The sequence below is a fragment of the Crocodylus porosus genome, unplaced genomic scaffold (genome assembly GCF_001723895.1).
Source record: "Crocodylus porosus isolate Cpor-Errol unplaced genomic scaffold, CroPor_comp1, whole genome shotgun sequence".
In the NCBI taxonomy this organism is placed as follows: Eukaryota; Metazoa; Chordata; order Crocodylia; family Crocodylidae; genus Crocodylus; species Crocodylus porosus.
Window position 1 is genome coordinate 93,285,627 of NW_017728906.1, and position 18,469 is coordinate 93,304,095.

General features: G+C 38.5%; 1 protein-coding gene across 2 annotated transcripts in view; it reads right to left on the reverse strand.

The window, feature by feature from the left end:
- Positions 1-18,469, reverse strand: part of CUL4A (cullin 4A) — a 59,861-nt gene that overhangs the window by 30,987 nt on the left and 10,405 nt on the right. Inside the window, exons 3-9 of one of the 2 annotated variants that reach the window (XM_019529627.1) lie at positions 16,414-16,517; positions 15,124-15,193; positions 12,773-12,846; positions 8,105-8,267; positions 4,834-4,923; positions 3,074-3,156; positions 1,764-1,831 (exon numbers count right to left, since the gene is read on the reverse strand). In XM_019529627.1, coding sequence (XP_019385172.1) covers positions 1,764-1,831; positions 3,074-3,156; positions 4,834-4,923; positions 8,105-8,267; positions 12,773-12,846; positions 15,124-15,193; positions 16,414-16,517 — 652 coding nt within the window. The remainder of the gene's footprint in view (positions 1-1,763; positions 1,832-3,073; positions 3,157-4,833; positions 4,924-8,104; positions 8,268-12,772; positions 12,847-15,123; positions 15,194-16,413; positions 16,518-18,469) is intronic. The other variant, XM_019529629.1, reaches the window with a different exon arrangement.

Sequence of the window (18,469 nt, forward strand, 5' to 3'; positions counted from 1 at the left end):
AAATATAAACATAAAAACTATATAATATACAAATCCATATGTTTATGGACAGTGAATCTATATTATGAATGCAGAAAGAGTTTATAATAAAACAAAAAACCCATATTTTTTCTGACCCAATTGTCTGCAACAAACACATCTGTGAAAGTTCATTAAGCAGTGCTTGCTTTAACAAGACAGGCTTGTAATTACATGGGTTCTGCTGATGTTTATCAACAAAATTATTAGTTATCCATACTGCTTTTGAAAAAGGCCAATGGATTGACTCTATTTACTCACTTAAATATGTTGAAGTTAAAAAGTAAAAAAAACTAGCACCTCGGGGAAGACAGAAAACTAAAGAATTATTTATCCTTAAAAGCAAACAAAAGATTATGTAAAGAAATAAGATATAGTACAAGATTATTACACAAACCTGTCTAACAGCATCACACACTGACAGGGATTGGAATGACAGGAAAAGTGCTGGAAAGTAACTCATGTCAGGGGCATATTTTGACAGAAGTTTGGAGGCGGAAGCCTTCTGCACAGAGAACAAGACTGATACAGAAGGAACAGGTTCTGGAAATGCGTGTGGCAGCTGGTCACTTCCAGGTTAACTAACAGTTAGTAGTACTTAAAGGTCTAAATGAGAAAGCTGTTGAAATCTAAAGGAATTAGAGAGAGAGAGAGTGACAGAGAGAGACAGAGAGGGGCAGACTAATCCCACAGAACCAAATCAGATAACTGGCCCTCAGACCAGGTAGAGAAGCAAAAAAAGTCAACATCAGACATTCTGAGAAAGGTATATCTGTATATCAGGGAAGCTAAGGAAAGAACAAAAGGGGAGGAAGAAAGAGGAGAGGAGGGAAACAAGAAAACAAGAGGCATGATATCAGCTTCCCAGAAGATCCAGAACCTAAAAACTATCCAGAGCCACAGACAGAAAGGCTGTGAACAAAGCATTTATAAGATTTGGGAATATCAATCAAGCCCAGAAATCCAGCAGAACAAAGAAAAAGACTGTTCCTATAAACTTTTTTAATGCAAAAGGACATTGCAGGCATTGATGTCCCAACAAATCTAAGATTGCCAGAGATACACAACAAAGTATGGAAAATATATTTTGTATTACTTTAAACAGATATCCCCACTGGGATGTTGCTCTCTTTGATAGCATATAGTTGTTTAAATACATGACCACAAGTACATGGGAAACTGTCACCTGCGCTGTGTAATTATTATAATGCATGAAAACCTACTGCTTTAGGATAGCATTTTTCAACCCATGTAAAAGTGTTGAGAACAAACTTTAAAAATGGATTCTCCTTTAAAGGAGAAAAATGTGGGAACCCGTGGCTTTTCCCTTGCAGGCTGCCAGAATTCCAGCCTACAAGGAGCTGCTTAGGGCCCCCCATGTCTCACACAACCCCCACTGCCCAGGTCGGGACTGGCCATCAATGTTTACAAATTGGTCCTGTTACAAAAAAGGTTGAGAAGCACTGCTAGTCCCAGGACACACTAATTTAGGAGATTGCTAATTAAGAGATTTTATTATGAGAAAACTATATTTAACCAAACCCTCCATAAAACTAAAATTAAATACATGTGCATGTTTTCCTATATATAATCTGCTTGCCCAATTTTACTTGGCTTTCTTTTTGTGGCAGTTTTGGCTATGGCCTATGTTCTTTATTAAAAGGAACAGTTGTACAATCCACAATTATTCCAGACTCTGAGAATCTGTCATTAATGGTAGATTACAAGAGCCAAATAACAGATACCTTTTTGCAAAATAGCAGTTAAGTGTTCTCCTAGTAGTTGCTTCTCCACACAAGCAATTAGTGGTTTCCTATGTAGGGCAAAAAAGGTATATTAGAAATACTGTACGGCTCAAGCCAAATAACTTTCCTACCATTACATAGGTATGAATATTTCCATTTTCACAGGAAGAAGATGCCTATAACTGTGCAATCTGTATTTTAAATAAATCCAAACAGCACAAAATGTACGCTATTAAAAATGGAAATACACGTTCAAGTATATTTTTAAAAAAAAACAAGATTGTGTAATTCTAAACAATTTCTTAGATGTTTTGAAGTTTGTACAGTTTCAAAAAGTACAATACTCTTTTTAAAAACACAAACGCTTCTAAAATGGCACTTCTGAACTAAACACTACACAAAATTGAACCTCATCTAAAATTTTAATCCAAAACTCATTATTTTCAACTTCAGAGGTACACTTCTTAATGTAGAGAATAGGAAATCAATTATGTTTGAAAAGCAAGGTCTTGTTAGGTTAAACACGTTGTGTTAGCAGAGCTACTTGTCCCTTAACTTTCACAGAGGGCCAAAATATATTATATATGTAGAAAGAAATCACTGACACCAGGTTACTCTATATAAACTGAAAATATTTATGCATGGGCCTAATAGAACTACTCCTGTACATGAAATTGTATCAGCAGGAATAATTGTGGAATTAAATATTAATTATCCTGCAAGTAAGTATTTGTAGAACTAAGTCCTAGTGTTAAAATCTTGTGATGTGCAGCAACATATAATGCAAGCGAAAACATTTTGTATGTCCTATAATAAAGGCTGTGAGGAATAAGTTTGTCATGTGAATTGAGAAAAGTTTATTTTAAAATCACCATTATAACAACCAGAAAATTAGAATATATAGGCTAGAAGACGGGTAAAAAGATGGACTGCTATTTTAAGTGAAAAACTTGAAAAACGTTAACGAGAGAGTCAATAGACAGACAATTCTCTGCCCTCCAGCAGTTTGAGCTACAATGTCATTATCAGTGCACAAATGTTGATTTTAACTATTCTGATAACTCATGTAATATATTAAATACTAAAATATTTCAATAATTTCACTTTATACTGCTAAATAACTCAAAATGTCCTTCCCTCCTATTTTTATCATCAAAAAATAAAAGACTTTAGAAAGCAAAATTTATGACGTGATGTCAGTTATCAGACACCATCAATATCATTTAGCTTTCTTTGCAAAAATGATACTGCTTTATGAACAGATGGGAAGTTGGTTGACCTACAGTGAAAATAAGATAACTTGTACTCACTGTGTGCTGTGGTCTAAATAAGTTATAACTCTGTCACCTTCTTCTTCTAAACGCTTGCTAACATGGTGAAGATATTCTGGGACCTAGGAAGACAAATAATGACATGGCTCAATAACTAAAGAAATTAAGGATGACATTTTTATCATGATGATTATTGTAAACTGTATATTTAAGAGTGCTGATCTCACAATGATAAGACAATAAAGGAGACAGAATAATTCTAGAAGTCAATTGAGTGATATGCACTGTCAAAATTATCTGATACCGAGAGTAAAAGCAGCACACAGCATAAATGTTCATAAAATTATAAATATGTATATATTGGAATAAATTTAAAATTGTCACTATTTGGGCTGAAATGACATTGGGACTTATTTGACCTACACAATAGAAGTCTAAAATGAGGGCCATGTAGTCTTAAACGGCCAGCTACACAGACTAACTTGACACTATGGTACAGACCCTGAGGGGGTTGTCATCATCATATCTGTTTCACATCAACTACAACAATTTCCACACCCTATCTGCCCCCATGCAGCAAAGGTGCACTTTTGACACAAGTGTGTCACTCAAGCCCCAAATAAACAGTTTAAACCATGCATACATATATTTGCAGAGTAGTGGCTCAGTCCTTTAGTTTTCTTCGTACCTTCCATCAGGTATAGAAAAATCAATAAGAGCCCTGTTTTCAAATTCCATAATTCTCAGACCAGTTTCTCCCACCCAGAAGTTTTTGAAGATGAAGTCATCAAGAAACAGGGTGAAAAATGGCAACCTACACCACATTAAGGACACAGCATAGTTGTGGTGAGTCAGTTTTGATGCTGAAGTATTTTCTGCAGTCCCCATACTGACTCTCAAATATTTTATATTAATATCTTTTGTTATACAATTTAGGGCTCACTTACATGACTGTAACTTGACAAAAAAAAATACTGCCTTAGTCTATTGAGTAATTATACCTTTTTAAACATTAAACGACTTAATTCAGAATTCAGCACAGAGATAAGAATGATACTAAACACACTAATTTTATCAGTGAAGTAATACTGACTATATCATTTAAGTTTTTATTATTGTGATTTCTAGTGTTTGGTTTTATGCAGACAACATTTTTCCATGCTTCCTCCCTTCTAATTGCATGCTTAAAGGTATGTAATTGAACTGGGATCCAATTCTTGCCCCAGATACACCAAAGCAGCACTCACTGAAGTATTAAGAGGTTTATGGGCATATCTGAAGGCAGAACTAGGTCCCACTGTTCTTTAACATTAACATCTCTCTTATCTTCTTATGCACGACAATGATTTGACATAACAAATTCAGTTCTTCCCACAGCACTTTAAATAACGTGAAAGTGCTCATTTACATAGTAGGCAAGGTTCTTTGAGTAGATGTGGGAGGAGGGGAAGCCAAAGGTGAGTAAGGGAGACTATACAGACTCCACTTTGCCCCCACCCTGCTTTCTTCCCCCCTCCCTTCCCTGCTCTACCTTTTGCTTACATAATTTCTACCTATTTACATTCTCACTGACATCCTGTCATACTTTTAGCTTCTCTCATTCCTTGGAGTCTCAGAACAGCAGAGGCTTCCTATGCCTGAAGAAGGGTGATTGTGCCCAAAAGCTTGCTAAGAACTTTTTTTCCAGCTACTCAGTCTAATAAAAGATATCACATCTACCCAAAGAACCATGCCTGCCTATTTCCTTAGACCAACATAGCTGCCACCAAAAACCTAGCATTTACAAAGTATGTGTTTACCTCTCTTTCTTGCATTAACCGTTGGCCCTCTGCAGCATATAAACAATTTGTCTCTTCCAAAAACTTTTGTTCAAATGACTCCTTGTAAACCTATGCAAGGAATAAATCACAAATGTAGTTATTCAGAAAGCTCATCGGTTGCCATGATGAACAAATAAAATATGTGATACTTTCAATGATTCTGCCAGATTAACCCCTCTGGACCATAACATTATTTATTCTCTTAACAGGCACAGAATGAGCAAGAGCAATACAAGCTTCTCTACTGCACCAGTATTGTGTTTTGATCATGGATTTGTTGTCTAATTCTTTTAAAATCAATCGGCTCACTTGCCAATATAATAGCACAGTAATGGAACCCTAATTCAGGTTAGTTCAAACCTCCTGCCACCAGTCCTGTAGCAAAGGTAACTGCTACAAATGAGGACAACTTCAGCACATAAACAGGCAATCCTCTTCAGTCAAATGCTTGAACTGGTCAGGAGCATGTTAAGAAAAATATTTTTCATCCGAGAAATCTAGTGATCTGTCAGGCTGATCACAATGACAAGGTGAGGTATGGCAGGAAAGGTGGACTTTCCTTTTCCTCTTCCCTGGAAGCAATTCCTATTGTTGAATGAGACAGGGTTCAAGAAGGGCAACAAGCTAGTCCTCAGCTATGGAATTCACTGCCTAACAAAAGCATATGAGCAGGAGTCTCGTTATGTTCAAACAAAATATAAACTTCTAAACTCATCTTTCATACCATAAGCAAGTACAACTGCTAGCATGAGTGAGAAACAACAATCACTGTATGTATTTACTGAATAATTTGTAAAACACTCAGTGTCTGGCATGAAAAAACCCCTACATTAGATTAAGATTCCTAATATAGAGGTTGAAGTACTGTTTCTGAAACAATCTGAGTCATATCTAAACACGTATTAGAAAAAGAATCTAAGAAAAGAATGATATCCAGCTTTGGTTAGTAGAGCAGATCACTAATCCTAAAACAAACAAACAAAAAACCAAAACCCTAGACTCTTTAAAAATGTGGCAAGTATGAAAAAGGTGATGTAGCAATAAAGACTAATAACAAAGAGAGCTCGGGGAGGGGGAGGAGGGAGGGAATGAACACACAACCTAGACCCATAGCTAGGGAATTCACTGAACATGATGTGATCCAAAGCAAGTAACTGACAGAAGCTTATTTTATTCACTAGAAACTGAGACTAACAAGGGGATTATTTATTTTCCCCTTGATTATTTATTTTCAGACACAATACAGAGGATTATGAATGACAGTTAAGATGTTTAGCAAGAACTGTAAGAACTAGGTTGGGTTTTTATACCTGCCTCTCCTCTTAGTCTTCTCTAGCATCTTATCTTTCCCCAGCCATGTTAAACACCAATTCAATTAAACTATGAAGACCAATGCTAAATGATTTACTAAAAGACTCAGTGACTTCAGCGGTGCCCCACACAGAGCACACAGCATGACTGGATGCTAACAGATGGATCACATTTACCCGAATCAAAAGTACAAAATTTATTTCAAGCTTGTTCTAATTAAATCCATTAAGTTACAGACAAACCACATTTAGTTAGAGATTGCTCAGAATTCGTGTCCTAATCTGTCCCTAGAGCCTCTGCTAAGAAGCTGTTTAAATGCGGTGGTGGTTTTTATGTTACAGGCTCTTATCCATCAGGATCTAGACTAAGAGGAAATTCATTTTGCAAATGCCACACTTGATGTTAGGATAAGACAAGTGACTGAATTAAGGCAAAAACAGAAAAATAATCTCCTCTAATGAGTACCAGGTTTAAAAACACCAACTTGAAGTCAGACCAGTAACTAGAAAACGCTGCAAGGTGCTGTTATGCTAAAAACCTCAAGCCTGGTAGTAAAGTCAACCTTCTCCCAGTCGGGGTGAAAACCCAGTATACGGAAGAGCAAGAAAAATTCTCATTGTGAACTTTGTCTCACCTGCAGCAATTTACAATGACAATTTAATGCAAGGATGCTGCCTGCCTATCATTTAAGAGGTACATCAAACTTCCGCTGACAATACAAAAACAAATGAATAAGAAATAAACAGGCCAGGACATATTCAAGTCAGTCTATAAAAAGGGTTTTAGAGATAGAAGAAGTAGACAAAATAGGCTGTTGCCTATGAAAGCTTATGTCTTTCCGAACTAGTTAGTCTCTAAGGGCACCTATACATGAGTGTGGAGGCTGCTCGGATGTACTGGAATTTGATTAATCGAGTCTGCTAGAGTGTGGCACTTGCTGCGCTCCAGCAGCCTCCTGGGTCTCGTGTATCAGTGTCCCCATGCTTAAAAATGGCAGTGAGGGTGCTTGAGCTAAAGCTTGTTGAATAAGTTTTAGTTCAAGCACCTCCATTGCCAGTTTTTAGTGTAGAAGTGCTAAGAGAGAAGACATGATGACTCTTTAATTAGAGCAGCTCTCAGAGCTACTCTATTTAAAGTGCCGCACCCCACACCACCCTCAGAGCAAATGTACAAGTGCCCTAAGATGCCACCCTGCCCTACCTTCATTTAGCTCTTGTTATGGAATTAATTTATGTCTTGTTAAGCTGTCAAATATGATTACACTGAAAAACAAATAGAATGAAGTAAGTCAATAGAATCCAATTTATTTTATTGAAAGCAAATCAAACATAGTAACTACTCCTATTCCTTAACGATTTTAATAGAAATTAAAATGGAGGTTTTCCTAGGATTTTTTTCAGGTAGTAGAGCCATGTACTTTTACCACCTAAAAGAGCCTTTCTATTTAAGTTTCCTCACAGTTATGTGGCAAGTCATTCAACTTGGTTCATAGCTAAACACAGTACTGCCATTGCTACATGACACATAACAAAGAGCCAGAAAACATACAGGCATGTTAATGCAGGCCACAGTATATTATTACAAACTACTTCTGTGGATGGTGGATTCACATCTTTTATACAAGTCCTTTGAACTGGAACATCAGCATATTTACAGGTATGCAGAAAGAGACCTGCTGTGTTCTTGGTCTTGTTTTTTTAGTAGCATAATTCTCAACAGCAACTATAAAAAAGAATTATACTATAAAGCCTCACTGAACAATTTATGTAAAAATGTTCTAAACCCAATCGTGATCTAAAAAAATATGGTTGCAGTTTGAAAGTGCATCTTTATTAGGGGGAAAAAGTTATTATTTCAGGACACAGAGGAATCAGGAAAGGTTCAAAATGCACCTCTGCATTTAGCTGCAGCTGGTATTTGTTAAGTCTGTCATACTTACTTGTAAATCAGACAGCATGCTCAACAAGCTTCGCAACAAACTTCTGTCGACAGCTTCACCATTTCGTTCTCGTTCAATCAGGAGGAGGATTCCATCAATGGTCTTGTTTTGAACTAATTTATCACTAATAATGTGATTTCTAAAAAGTTCTAGCCCCATATCCCTGTACAAATATTGAAAAATTAATACATTCAAAAATATATAGTTTAATTGACATGACCCAAAGATACTGACATACTTTTAAAAGTTACATCTAAGTTTGAAAAAAATAATTGTGAAACTTTTATTAACCTTTCCTGAAAATGAAATGTAAATGTAATGTTGTGCAGGAGTCAAATAATTTACAACCTGTTGAACAGTTTATATAAATTCTTTAGCACTGGTGTCTTGAACTGTAAAAAGGCAAAAGGTACTTATTTGGAGGTTATTAAGAATATTACTACAAATTAGATCAGGGATTGGCAATCGAAAGCCTGGGGGCCATGGAGTCACTGGATCCAGCCTGCTGAGATGGGGCTCTGGTGGTTTTGGGTGGTAGGAGGCTTCTGAAGAAGCAGCAACAGCAGGCGGGTTCTGGCACCTGCCCACCCACCTCTGACCCAATGTGAAGCATTCCAGCATGCAGCTGAAAAAGGATGCCTAACACTGGCATAGCAAATTCAAACATTTTTAAATGAAAAAAAGCACATAAAATTAGATTGACTACTGTGACAATGTGGGAAGTTTATGTATGAATTCTTTTTGTGATTCTGAATTCTCTATATGGTTAGCCTTTATGATTATGTGTAATATATTCTCTGCAGATGGCAAGGGTGTGTAGGAATGTGATTCTTCCAGGAGACGGATCACAAATATCAAGAAAGTAGTAGTTAGCTGTATTAGTCTGAAGTCTGGCAGAAGGCAGGGCAGGATGGCACCTTGGAGACTATGATGTTCAGAGACCTGAACTTTTGCAGGCTACTTCTTCAAATGCTATGAAGAGACTTACAGACAGCAGATACTAAATAGAAAAGAATAATGTCATTTGAATACAAAGGACAGGGAGAAGGGGAGGAGAAGAGAAAGTATTATTGTGAGAGGGGAATGTGGGTTGAAGAGATCAGAAAGGATAATGAGGGGTCTATCCACCTTCAGGAGACGGCCGGCTGATTTTGTGTGCAGATCATGGAGCCAGCTACCATTTTTGAGGGCTTATTGTGGTGACCCCCTACACCGTGCCTCTCATTGGCTGAGGGGCCCCACCCCACCTTCATTGCCAACTGGTGGAGAGGGCTGTCCATCAAGTGGCCCTACCCCTCACTGTTGATTGGTGGAAAGGGGCAGCACCACATGACAGGCAGCCCTCTCAGCCAATTAGCAGCAAGAGGTGGAAACCATCTTGCCAGCAGTCCCCCTCCTCTCCCGTCCCTAGCAGGCCGCAGTGGCCAGGAGGACTGCTGGCTCCCACTGGAAGCCAGCATTTTATTTTTAGTAAGTTCCCCTCCCCACAGATTTCATGGAGATCACCTGATTTTGTGATTTCCATGAAATCCACAAAATCACAATTTGGGTAGATCCCTAGGGACAAACAAAGCAGCTAACCCACTAAGGGACACAAAGCTTGTAAAAGCTGGTCAGTGTAATGGAATAAGAACCCAGAGTCTTTGTTGAGACTATACATGGGTAGGCTGTAGCCTATGAAAATTCACACCTCTCTGAACAAGTTAGTCTGTAAGTTGCTGCCCTGCCCTGCCCAAAATCAGGTGACAAAAAAGAAGCTTAGGGTAGAAGAGAGGACAAAAGAGACCTTGTTGAGTACATGCCAGCAAAGCCAAAGGAAAATTACTGCAGAGGCCAGAAAGAGTATGGAGAAAATTGACTCAGAGAATAGCATGCAAGTATTTTACCTAAAGTGTTTTATCTAATTCTAACTAAAGTAAAAATAATTATGATAGAAGTTTTGAAAAGCCCTTGTCTGTTTTAGCTTCAACTATCATGCATCCCTGGAGAGGTAAGCAGTAAACTAGAGTGCCCACAACGCAGGAACCTGGGAAAATGTACACTGAAGCAACTGAAATGTCTGGAAGAGTCAATACTAATCTATCTCAGATTCTTGCTGTTGAAATTCAGGTTACAGCTCTCAGACATTCATGCCAGCAAGAAACTCTGTGTGCGCCTAGAAACCAAGACCCTAACTCTACACAGACTCAAGAAAGCTTAAAAGAATTATTGTTCCAACATGAGGACTAAAACATGCCCATGTCCAGCTGGGAGACCAGGACTATTACAGCTATTAATTTACATATACTTTAGATCTCCAAACACACATGCACTGGCTTTCTTAACACAATTAAATCAAAGGTGATTTCACCAAAACAATATAGGCAGTAAGTTTTAGAGAGCTCATACAGAAACAGAAAAACCACAGGACACTTAAATATAAAAAGTCATTTCAACCCTTATAGCTGAAGCAAAAACACACATGGTGGCAAGAAAGCACTGCAACCTTCAGTCTTCCACCCAGTTCTTCCAAACAGATGGCCTAAGTAAGGCCTTTACAACCTCTACTCCTCTTGCTGCCATCACAGGGAGGTGGGAATCCCACTGGCCTGTGAAGAGTGGAAAGCAGCAGGCTTGCTTGCCAGACTGTCATTTCCCTAGCAGCCTCACTGATGTCAGTCTGCATTCTGTGAACCTTCCCATCAGTCCACAGGAAAGAGGAAACTGATGAGTGCAGGAGTCAGATAATCACTATGGCACCAGATAGGTACAGAAGGTTTTTTTCTGCGCCAGGACCAAACTTTGATTTGTCAAACTTCTGAACATTTGGTAAATAATAGGACTGTAAGAAAGTAGAAGTGGAAGGGATCTCAAAAGGCCATTTAGTCCAGCCCCCTGCTTAAGCCAGAATCATCCCCAGCTAAACCATCCCAGCCAAGTGTCTGTCTAACCTGCTTGAAAGTTTCCAAAGATGGAGATTCCACAACTTTTCCAGGTAACCTGTTTCAATACCTGACCACCCTCAAAATGAAGCTGATCTGACAGTAGGAGACTGGCATATAGCAAGGTGTCAAACTCATAGGGCTGCACAGGCTGGGCAAGTGACATGGGGCTGGCCCATGGGCTGGATCAAGCCCACGGTCTCCCTGGCCAACATTCTGGACCAGCCCGAGAGGGTGCCATGTGCACTGGATCAGGCATGCGGGCAGGGGAGTGAGGCCTGGTGGCAGCTTCCAGCTCTGCCATGGCCCCACGCTGTCACTGCCCCAAGATCCCGGCCCTGGATGCAGCTTGGGGAGCTGCGTGGGCAGGGTGTGCTGGTAGTGGGCAGGTGGGAAGCTGCATCCAGAGCTGGGGCTGGGATGCCAGGGCAGGACAGAGCTGCGATCTGCTCCCTGAATGCCCCAGCCTGAGGAACCCACACTTGTCGCAGCATTGTGCGGGCAACAGATTGTGGCTCTGACCCAGCCCCAGCCTGAAGTGTCAACACCCCATAACTCCAGCCTCTCCCACCTGTCCTGCTCCTAAACACTACTGCCCAGGGTCCCATCCCACACAGGGAGTTTTGGTTGCGTTGGGGGGGGGGAGGGAAGGGGGGAAAGTGCTGACTTAGCTTGCAACAGCTCACCAAAACGGCCTATGTGACTCTTGGGCCCAAATAATTGCCTACCCCTGTCTTAACTCTATCCTAGGCTGACACCATGGAGAGGTAAGTGAAGCAAAGAACATATCTTCAAAAAACAAAAAACAAAAACAAATTTCTCATCATTTAATCCTCTAAAAATCTTAAAGTGTCCTGAATTTTAAGATTTATTACATAGTGGGTGTATCTGCACATGCAGTTAAGGCAAAACGATAAACTCCAGAGCACTCTGAGCTGGAGTGCAATGCTCCCGGACACAGCAGTGTTTACACATGCACCTGGGACAGCAGCACTTTGAACGGGGGTGGACTAGGCCCACATTAGCAGCAGGCTTGGGGAATCAGCCCCGAGTTCTGGGTGGGGGCGTTGGGCGGTGTTGGGGCTGACTGGGACACAACAGTGCTGAACGTGCAGAGCTGCATGGCTAGGTAGCAGGCAGGAGTCTGACCCCCAGCTGCCTGGGCTGACTGCATGCAATTTGTGCCCGATGTCACCATCTTCATGAGTGTTTGATTGCAGTTAAATTACTCCACCATAAGATAGTAGTCCCCCAACAGTACTATCTAATGGCATAGTTAATTAAATTACTGTGCCCTAATACTGGCATGTGTAGACAGTGATGCTTTACTGCAGAAATAATTAGTGAACTCCACAATAAAGTGCATGTGAAGATGCACCCAGTTACCAAAAGACAAAGTTAACATTGTTTGGGTGCTGTAACTGAGGAATTTCATTATCTTAACAGGTTTCGGTTTCTTTTACGCCTAGCTTTAACTCCAAATTTCCTGACTTTATAATATCTATTTTGTAGGAGTATTATAATATTCCTTAATTTTACCAGGCATTATTGATGTTTTTGCTTACAGAATGGTCCCAGGCAAAAAGTACACATGCACACTGATCAGTTGTACATATAACCCCATACATTTACAGGGAATGTTACTGAAATAAGATGCGCTATATATAACAAAGGTAATAATCTGAAAAAATGCTTAAAATTTTAAACTACATATTAAATTTAAAAAGGTACTTATATAAATACCTACCATATAGAAGGAAGCATTGAATTCTGAAGTACATATGTACGATCCAAAAATAAGAAAATACTTCTAATCATGATCTGGAAATAAAAGGTAGTGATTGAACCAATTTGGTTTTTTATCTGTTTGCAGCACACAGGATTGTATTTTATATTATTAGGAGTTGTGGTAATGAATCAACTTGTAAACTGTTCTTTTATCATTATGATTTTTCATATATTGAACCAGGTGATTTTTATGAAGGCCTATTACAAGTTTTCAAACAATTTTGATGCCCATAGTGGCTAAGTACCAATTATATTGCTAGAAAGCCTGTATTCAATTAACGTACTAAAAAAAAAAATCAAAAGCTATTAAAATGGTATAAGAGCTTGTATTATTGCTATATCCACCAAGCCCCCAAAGCAGTGCAACCATTAAGTTTTCAACCTACATTCTTAAGTGGCAAACTATAAATAGTATTTGTTTAATTTAATTTTTTTCCAAACACACAATTTTTATGGTGAGGACTGAATGACAATGCAATGTACCCCCTTTTACTACGAAAATCAGTCCCTGACATAATAATAAGAAAATAGGGATAAGTTTATAAAATCTCTAACACCCATTATCTTCCAGAACTCACACACTTACAAAGATTAGTATTTTCAGTTAACTGGACACGTTCTCTTCCTATTGGTCCGTAAAAATTTCTTTCCATGTCTCAGAGCAAGTTAAATATGAAAAATAAGCTCCCACTCTGTTTCCACACTAGAAAATGACTTAGTAGTAGTTAAGATAACTAGACAATGGAAGGCTGCATTTTGTTGGAACAGAGAAGAAGTCCTTCAGTACTGTCATATTATTTTCTCTTTGGTTTCTTATAAACTCAGACAGGTTTTTCTGAAACATGTTCTATTGGAAAATGTGCTTAGTCTGACTAACTATAGTTAATCTAACCTGACTTTTCCACAGACAAGCATCTATTTCTATTTCAATGAAATACTGACTTTCTTTTCAGAACATTTTAAATTATTTTTGGTCATCCAGCCTTCCTTACTGTATAACATTATACCAGGTAGAAAAAGGTAACTAAGTGGTTTCCTCCTCTCACACTTCCTATGACACTGGAGGAAGAAAATGTAAGAAAAGAGAAAGGAAAATATATCCTGAAAATCTAAAAAATGAAAATGGATAATCCAAATATTTTAAATGTTCATAAAACAGACCAAAATAACATTACATTAAAACACTTCTCATTTCAAAATAGTATCTAAGCCAAATGAAAAGTCTCTTGTTTTGTTGTCAAAATTCCTATAGAAAAATCTTTGAAAGGATTTTTTTTCTATAACATTTTGCATTGCAAGGAGGGAAACATAGTTTTTCCAACTGGTTCTTGCTGCTTAATGTATTAACTACCTATCTGATATCTCTGCAAGGTACTGTTATCTTCTCTTCCAAAGATTAGAAATGACAGTTTAAAAATACGAAGTTATTTCCTGATTTGTATCTTCTGCCTTGAAGCCCCACTATATTTTTGCCAGTAATCAAAACTAATGTAAGGGAAGTTATCCATCTTTAGATTAAAGAAATTGAGAGTTTAAAGTTATTTCTGTTTCTTTTAATGTTAAATGTTAGGTTAATGTGTTTAGGAAGCAACCAAGAACTGCAGAATGTCACTTAAACAACTCAGACATACCCTGAAAGAAAACGATAGGGAAAAGAAGAGTGTACACAATTTTCTGTTTTTGTTTTTAAGAACATTCAGGGCTGAAGGGCTATGACATCTTCTGCACTTCTAATTTTTCCAAGGGGGATATTTCCTGCTTAGTCACTAAGGAATGAAGTATTATTTTAATCCTTAACTTTTACTGTAAATAAGTTATTCTAATTTCCCACTCCTCTCAGCTATAAAAAGTATCTAAAGTGTACTGCAAGGGTAAAAGCTATTGAAAAGCAAGGAGGGGGAGAAAACAAATGCAGGGAAAGGCAGATTGGCAGAGGTGGATAGTGAAGGAAAAAAATCAGTCAAGTTTAACCCTCATACAAGGTTAACTCAACTAAAACCTGTGTGTTTTTTTAAATTACTCAAAATCAAAAACGGAAAATAAAACACATTCTTATTACTTATTGCCTTCAATCATAAAATACAGTTAAGTACACATTTTGAGTAGTGTTCCAACTGTTTGCCATTATGAGACAATACATGGCTGCAACAATCAAAAAGGCCAACCAAGCAGCCACGCAGCATCTCCAGACAGGCTCTTGCAAATACTACAAAAAACGTGACAATACTTTGAAAAAGCCATAACCAAATGTTACCAGATTTTCCCCCTATGAGCCAAGAATCTGTATTATGAACTGAGTATTCAACTTACCATTTGTCTGCAATGATCTTGCCAGCATTTATCTATCTTCTTTAAAAATAAAAGACTGTCCAGAAAATCTGTGCAGCACTTGTTAAGGAAAATCAGATTGTCAACACCTTTGAAACAGGCTACAAGCGGTTATCTTTGTCAGCTCTTCAGAAAAGAAACTCAAGTGATATTGTGCAGGAAGTCAGGAATTAGAATTCAGTTAAGCTCAGCACAGGGCTAAGGCAAAAGCATCACTTAAGTTTCTGAGCAAATGCCTTTCACTGTATCCACCAGATGGTGTAAGAGAGAAGCATTGCTTAACTTTGACAGGTTAAAGAGGAATCCCATCTGTGTCAAAATCAACCCTCCCAGCAACCCAGCAGAGTTGATAGCAATATAAAAAAAAAATCTGCTTATAAAAACATTTTGTACTATGCATAGTACAGATGTCCTTATATTCCTTACAAACAAAGGACTTAAATAATGTGGAATATAAACAACATATCTGGGGCTCATTAAAATACTGTGCGGAATAGTACCCTGTATCAGGGGTCAGCAGCCTACAGCCCCTAGGCCAGATCTAACCCACAGACATAGGGTTTCAGTGATGGGGCCTCTCCTGTGCAAGCAGTGGCAGTAGAGGGTGCTTGCCTCAGGCTGCAGCAAGTACTTCTCCCCATGCTGTGATAAGGACAAGTTGCTGCTGGTTGCTAGAGCCCATCCACCTCTGACACAAACCGAGTCAGTCATTCTGACCTGCAGCCTGAAAAGATTGCTGACCACTGCCCCAGATGATACCAACTGTCAGGTATTCACACAAAAACTGGTTTCAGAAGAGCTTTACACTCATTTACAATTTACTCCACTATCTATCCAAGCAATCCACATTACATTTACAAGAGTTGAATGCTGGGTTTGCACAGATTAAAAAGTAAAATCTATAATTCTAATTTGGAGGCAGGAGACACATTACCTGCATAATATTCCCCTGCAATAATGTTTTTTCCTGGAGTTAAAAATTCACTTATGCTGACTAATGAAAACTCTCTAAACAAAGTATAAAATTTACTCATACGCTGTTAATGCATTGACAATAATGAAAATGTTACCAATATTTTGAACCATATATTAAAGTTACCCATTTCAAGCAAGCAGAATTCTGTCAAACCAAATTTAACATATGTAGGTGTTCAATACAGAATATATATCAACTGTTTTGATTAACTTTGTTTTATTAACTGTTGTATTACTTCAAAAAGTAAATTTTTAAAGATATAGTTGACTGTTTTTTTAATGCAAGAGAAAGGATATTCTCTGAATTGAAAGATTTGTGCTTTTACATGTTCTTCACAGACTTGTCGCAATTGCTTGTACAGTGTAGCAGACACTTTATAAGAGCAGAGATTTTCAACAGCCTACAAAAAACAAAAACAAAGTAATAAATAAACTCTAAAATCCAAATAATGATATTTTGTTTGGATTGTGTACCAACATAACAAATATAACAGAAAACAAAATAAAAAGAAAATATATTCATCCAAATTAATAAGGATAGTAAAAATATGGTTAGCCAAAACATGAAGAAACCCCCCCCCAAAATTTAATGACCTTTTATTTCTGAATCTTAATTATTTCAGTAACATCAGACATCAGTTAGGACAAAATAGGGCTGTGCTATGCTTATCTATCCTAAGCCATTCTTTGCTTCTTCTCTATGATGTAAGTATGGTAAGTTAAGTTTTCCTTCTACAACTACCATTTATTAGATGGATTCTTCCAGCAAAACTCTTATATTCATTTCTCTCACTGCCCAACAGCATGTTTATCATGACAGACACTGGCTTAATGTTTAACACACGGACCAGGTTTTTCAATTTTCTTTTCTGGATGGATCTGGATGTAAGGTGTTGAACTCTGAGGAATCATCAAATTTGTTAAAATGAATTCCCTTTAATACTTAAAATTTTTAATTAAAAAAGTGTTAGTGGATTTCCAGCTTTCACATCCATATGAAAAACTGGAAATAACATCCAAGGTGAAGAGACAGAATTTGGTTTTTAAACTGAAGTTTTGTGAGGACCAAATCTCATTTAAACTGGTTGAATGCAGTTGCGATCTTGAACATTTGTGAGTTTATTTTCAAATATTTGCTTTGGCTTAATTCCTCTCTTTCAGAGTTCCACATACCTTCATTTATATAAACTTAAATTGGATGCCTGATAAAAGTGATGATATTGTTGCACAGAAAAGACCACAGAAGATCAGTGTTGACTTGCTCTGGTAGATTTAACTTTTACAGCATGTTCTGTTCTATTTGAGATCACTGATGTAGTGTCTTGAACTACATCTGATCTTCAGCCTTGCCATACAAATTCTAGTTACTTCAGCTGTTACCTCCACAGTATGTTCTACCACCCTGAAGAGCTGATCCAAATTTACTTGCAATACACAGATTGTAGATCTGATTCCTGGGCCCCTGAAACACATATTTAATAGCACAATGTGGTCTGATCAGTTATCCCTACAGCTGCACCTCCTGCCATAACACACATGCATGGCAGGACACATTTTTTTGGGATCAGATCCCAATCATGCCATTACTACTTGCCAGTTCAGAGAAAGCTGGGGTCTCACCCTGCACTGGCAAATTGCAAACCTGGTACCCACAGCCCTATGGTGCCAACCCTGACTAACAATCAGTTGATTTTAGGTCCCAACCCTGGGACCACACTAGGGCTGGATCATGATGCCAGCATGGTTTGGGACTGACAATCAGCTGCTTATCAGTTCCAGACCCTGTGCACTAGGATGTTGGAAAGCCTTGTGTGCAAGCCAGCTGCACATGTCTTTAAAGTCCTAGTGCAAGGGGACCCCAATCCCAGGGTTTCTGTGGGCAGGATGTATCAAGTGCCTTGCCTGCTGCTCCCTGGGTGTTGTGGAGCAAGGCAGTCAACCTGCTGGGTCTCGGGGGACTCTACAATTCCCAGAGCCCAGCATGGTGCTTGCCTTGGCCCACAACCCTGGTGGGGTCTAAAGACAAGGCATGTTCTGGTACCAGACTGCAGTGAGGCATAGGAGTCAAAAAGACCCTTTGGCTCCCAGCACATGGCAGACTGGCCCCCCTGGACAAGACACACTGAAAACACCAGGGTACAGCAGGGCTGCACCACACAGCTGTCAACTTGCTGATATGGTGGAGCTTCTAACCAAGCCCTGTAAGACAACCAACATCAGATGCATGGTGGGGCTACCCTACTACACATTCATTTTAATATGTGAGAGATATGAGCCACAAAAATGTTACATATTTTGTAGAATATTTTTGTGGTTGGTTTCCCATGTTGTCATGTCATTAATTTGCTGAACG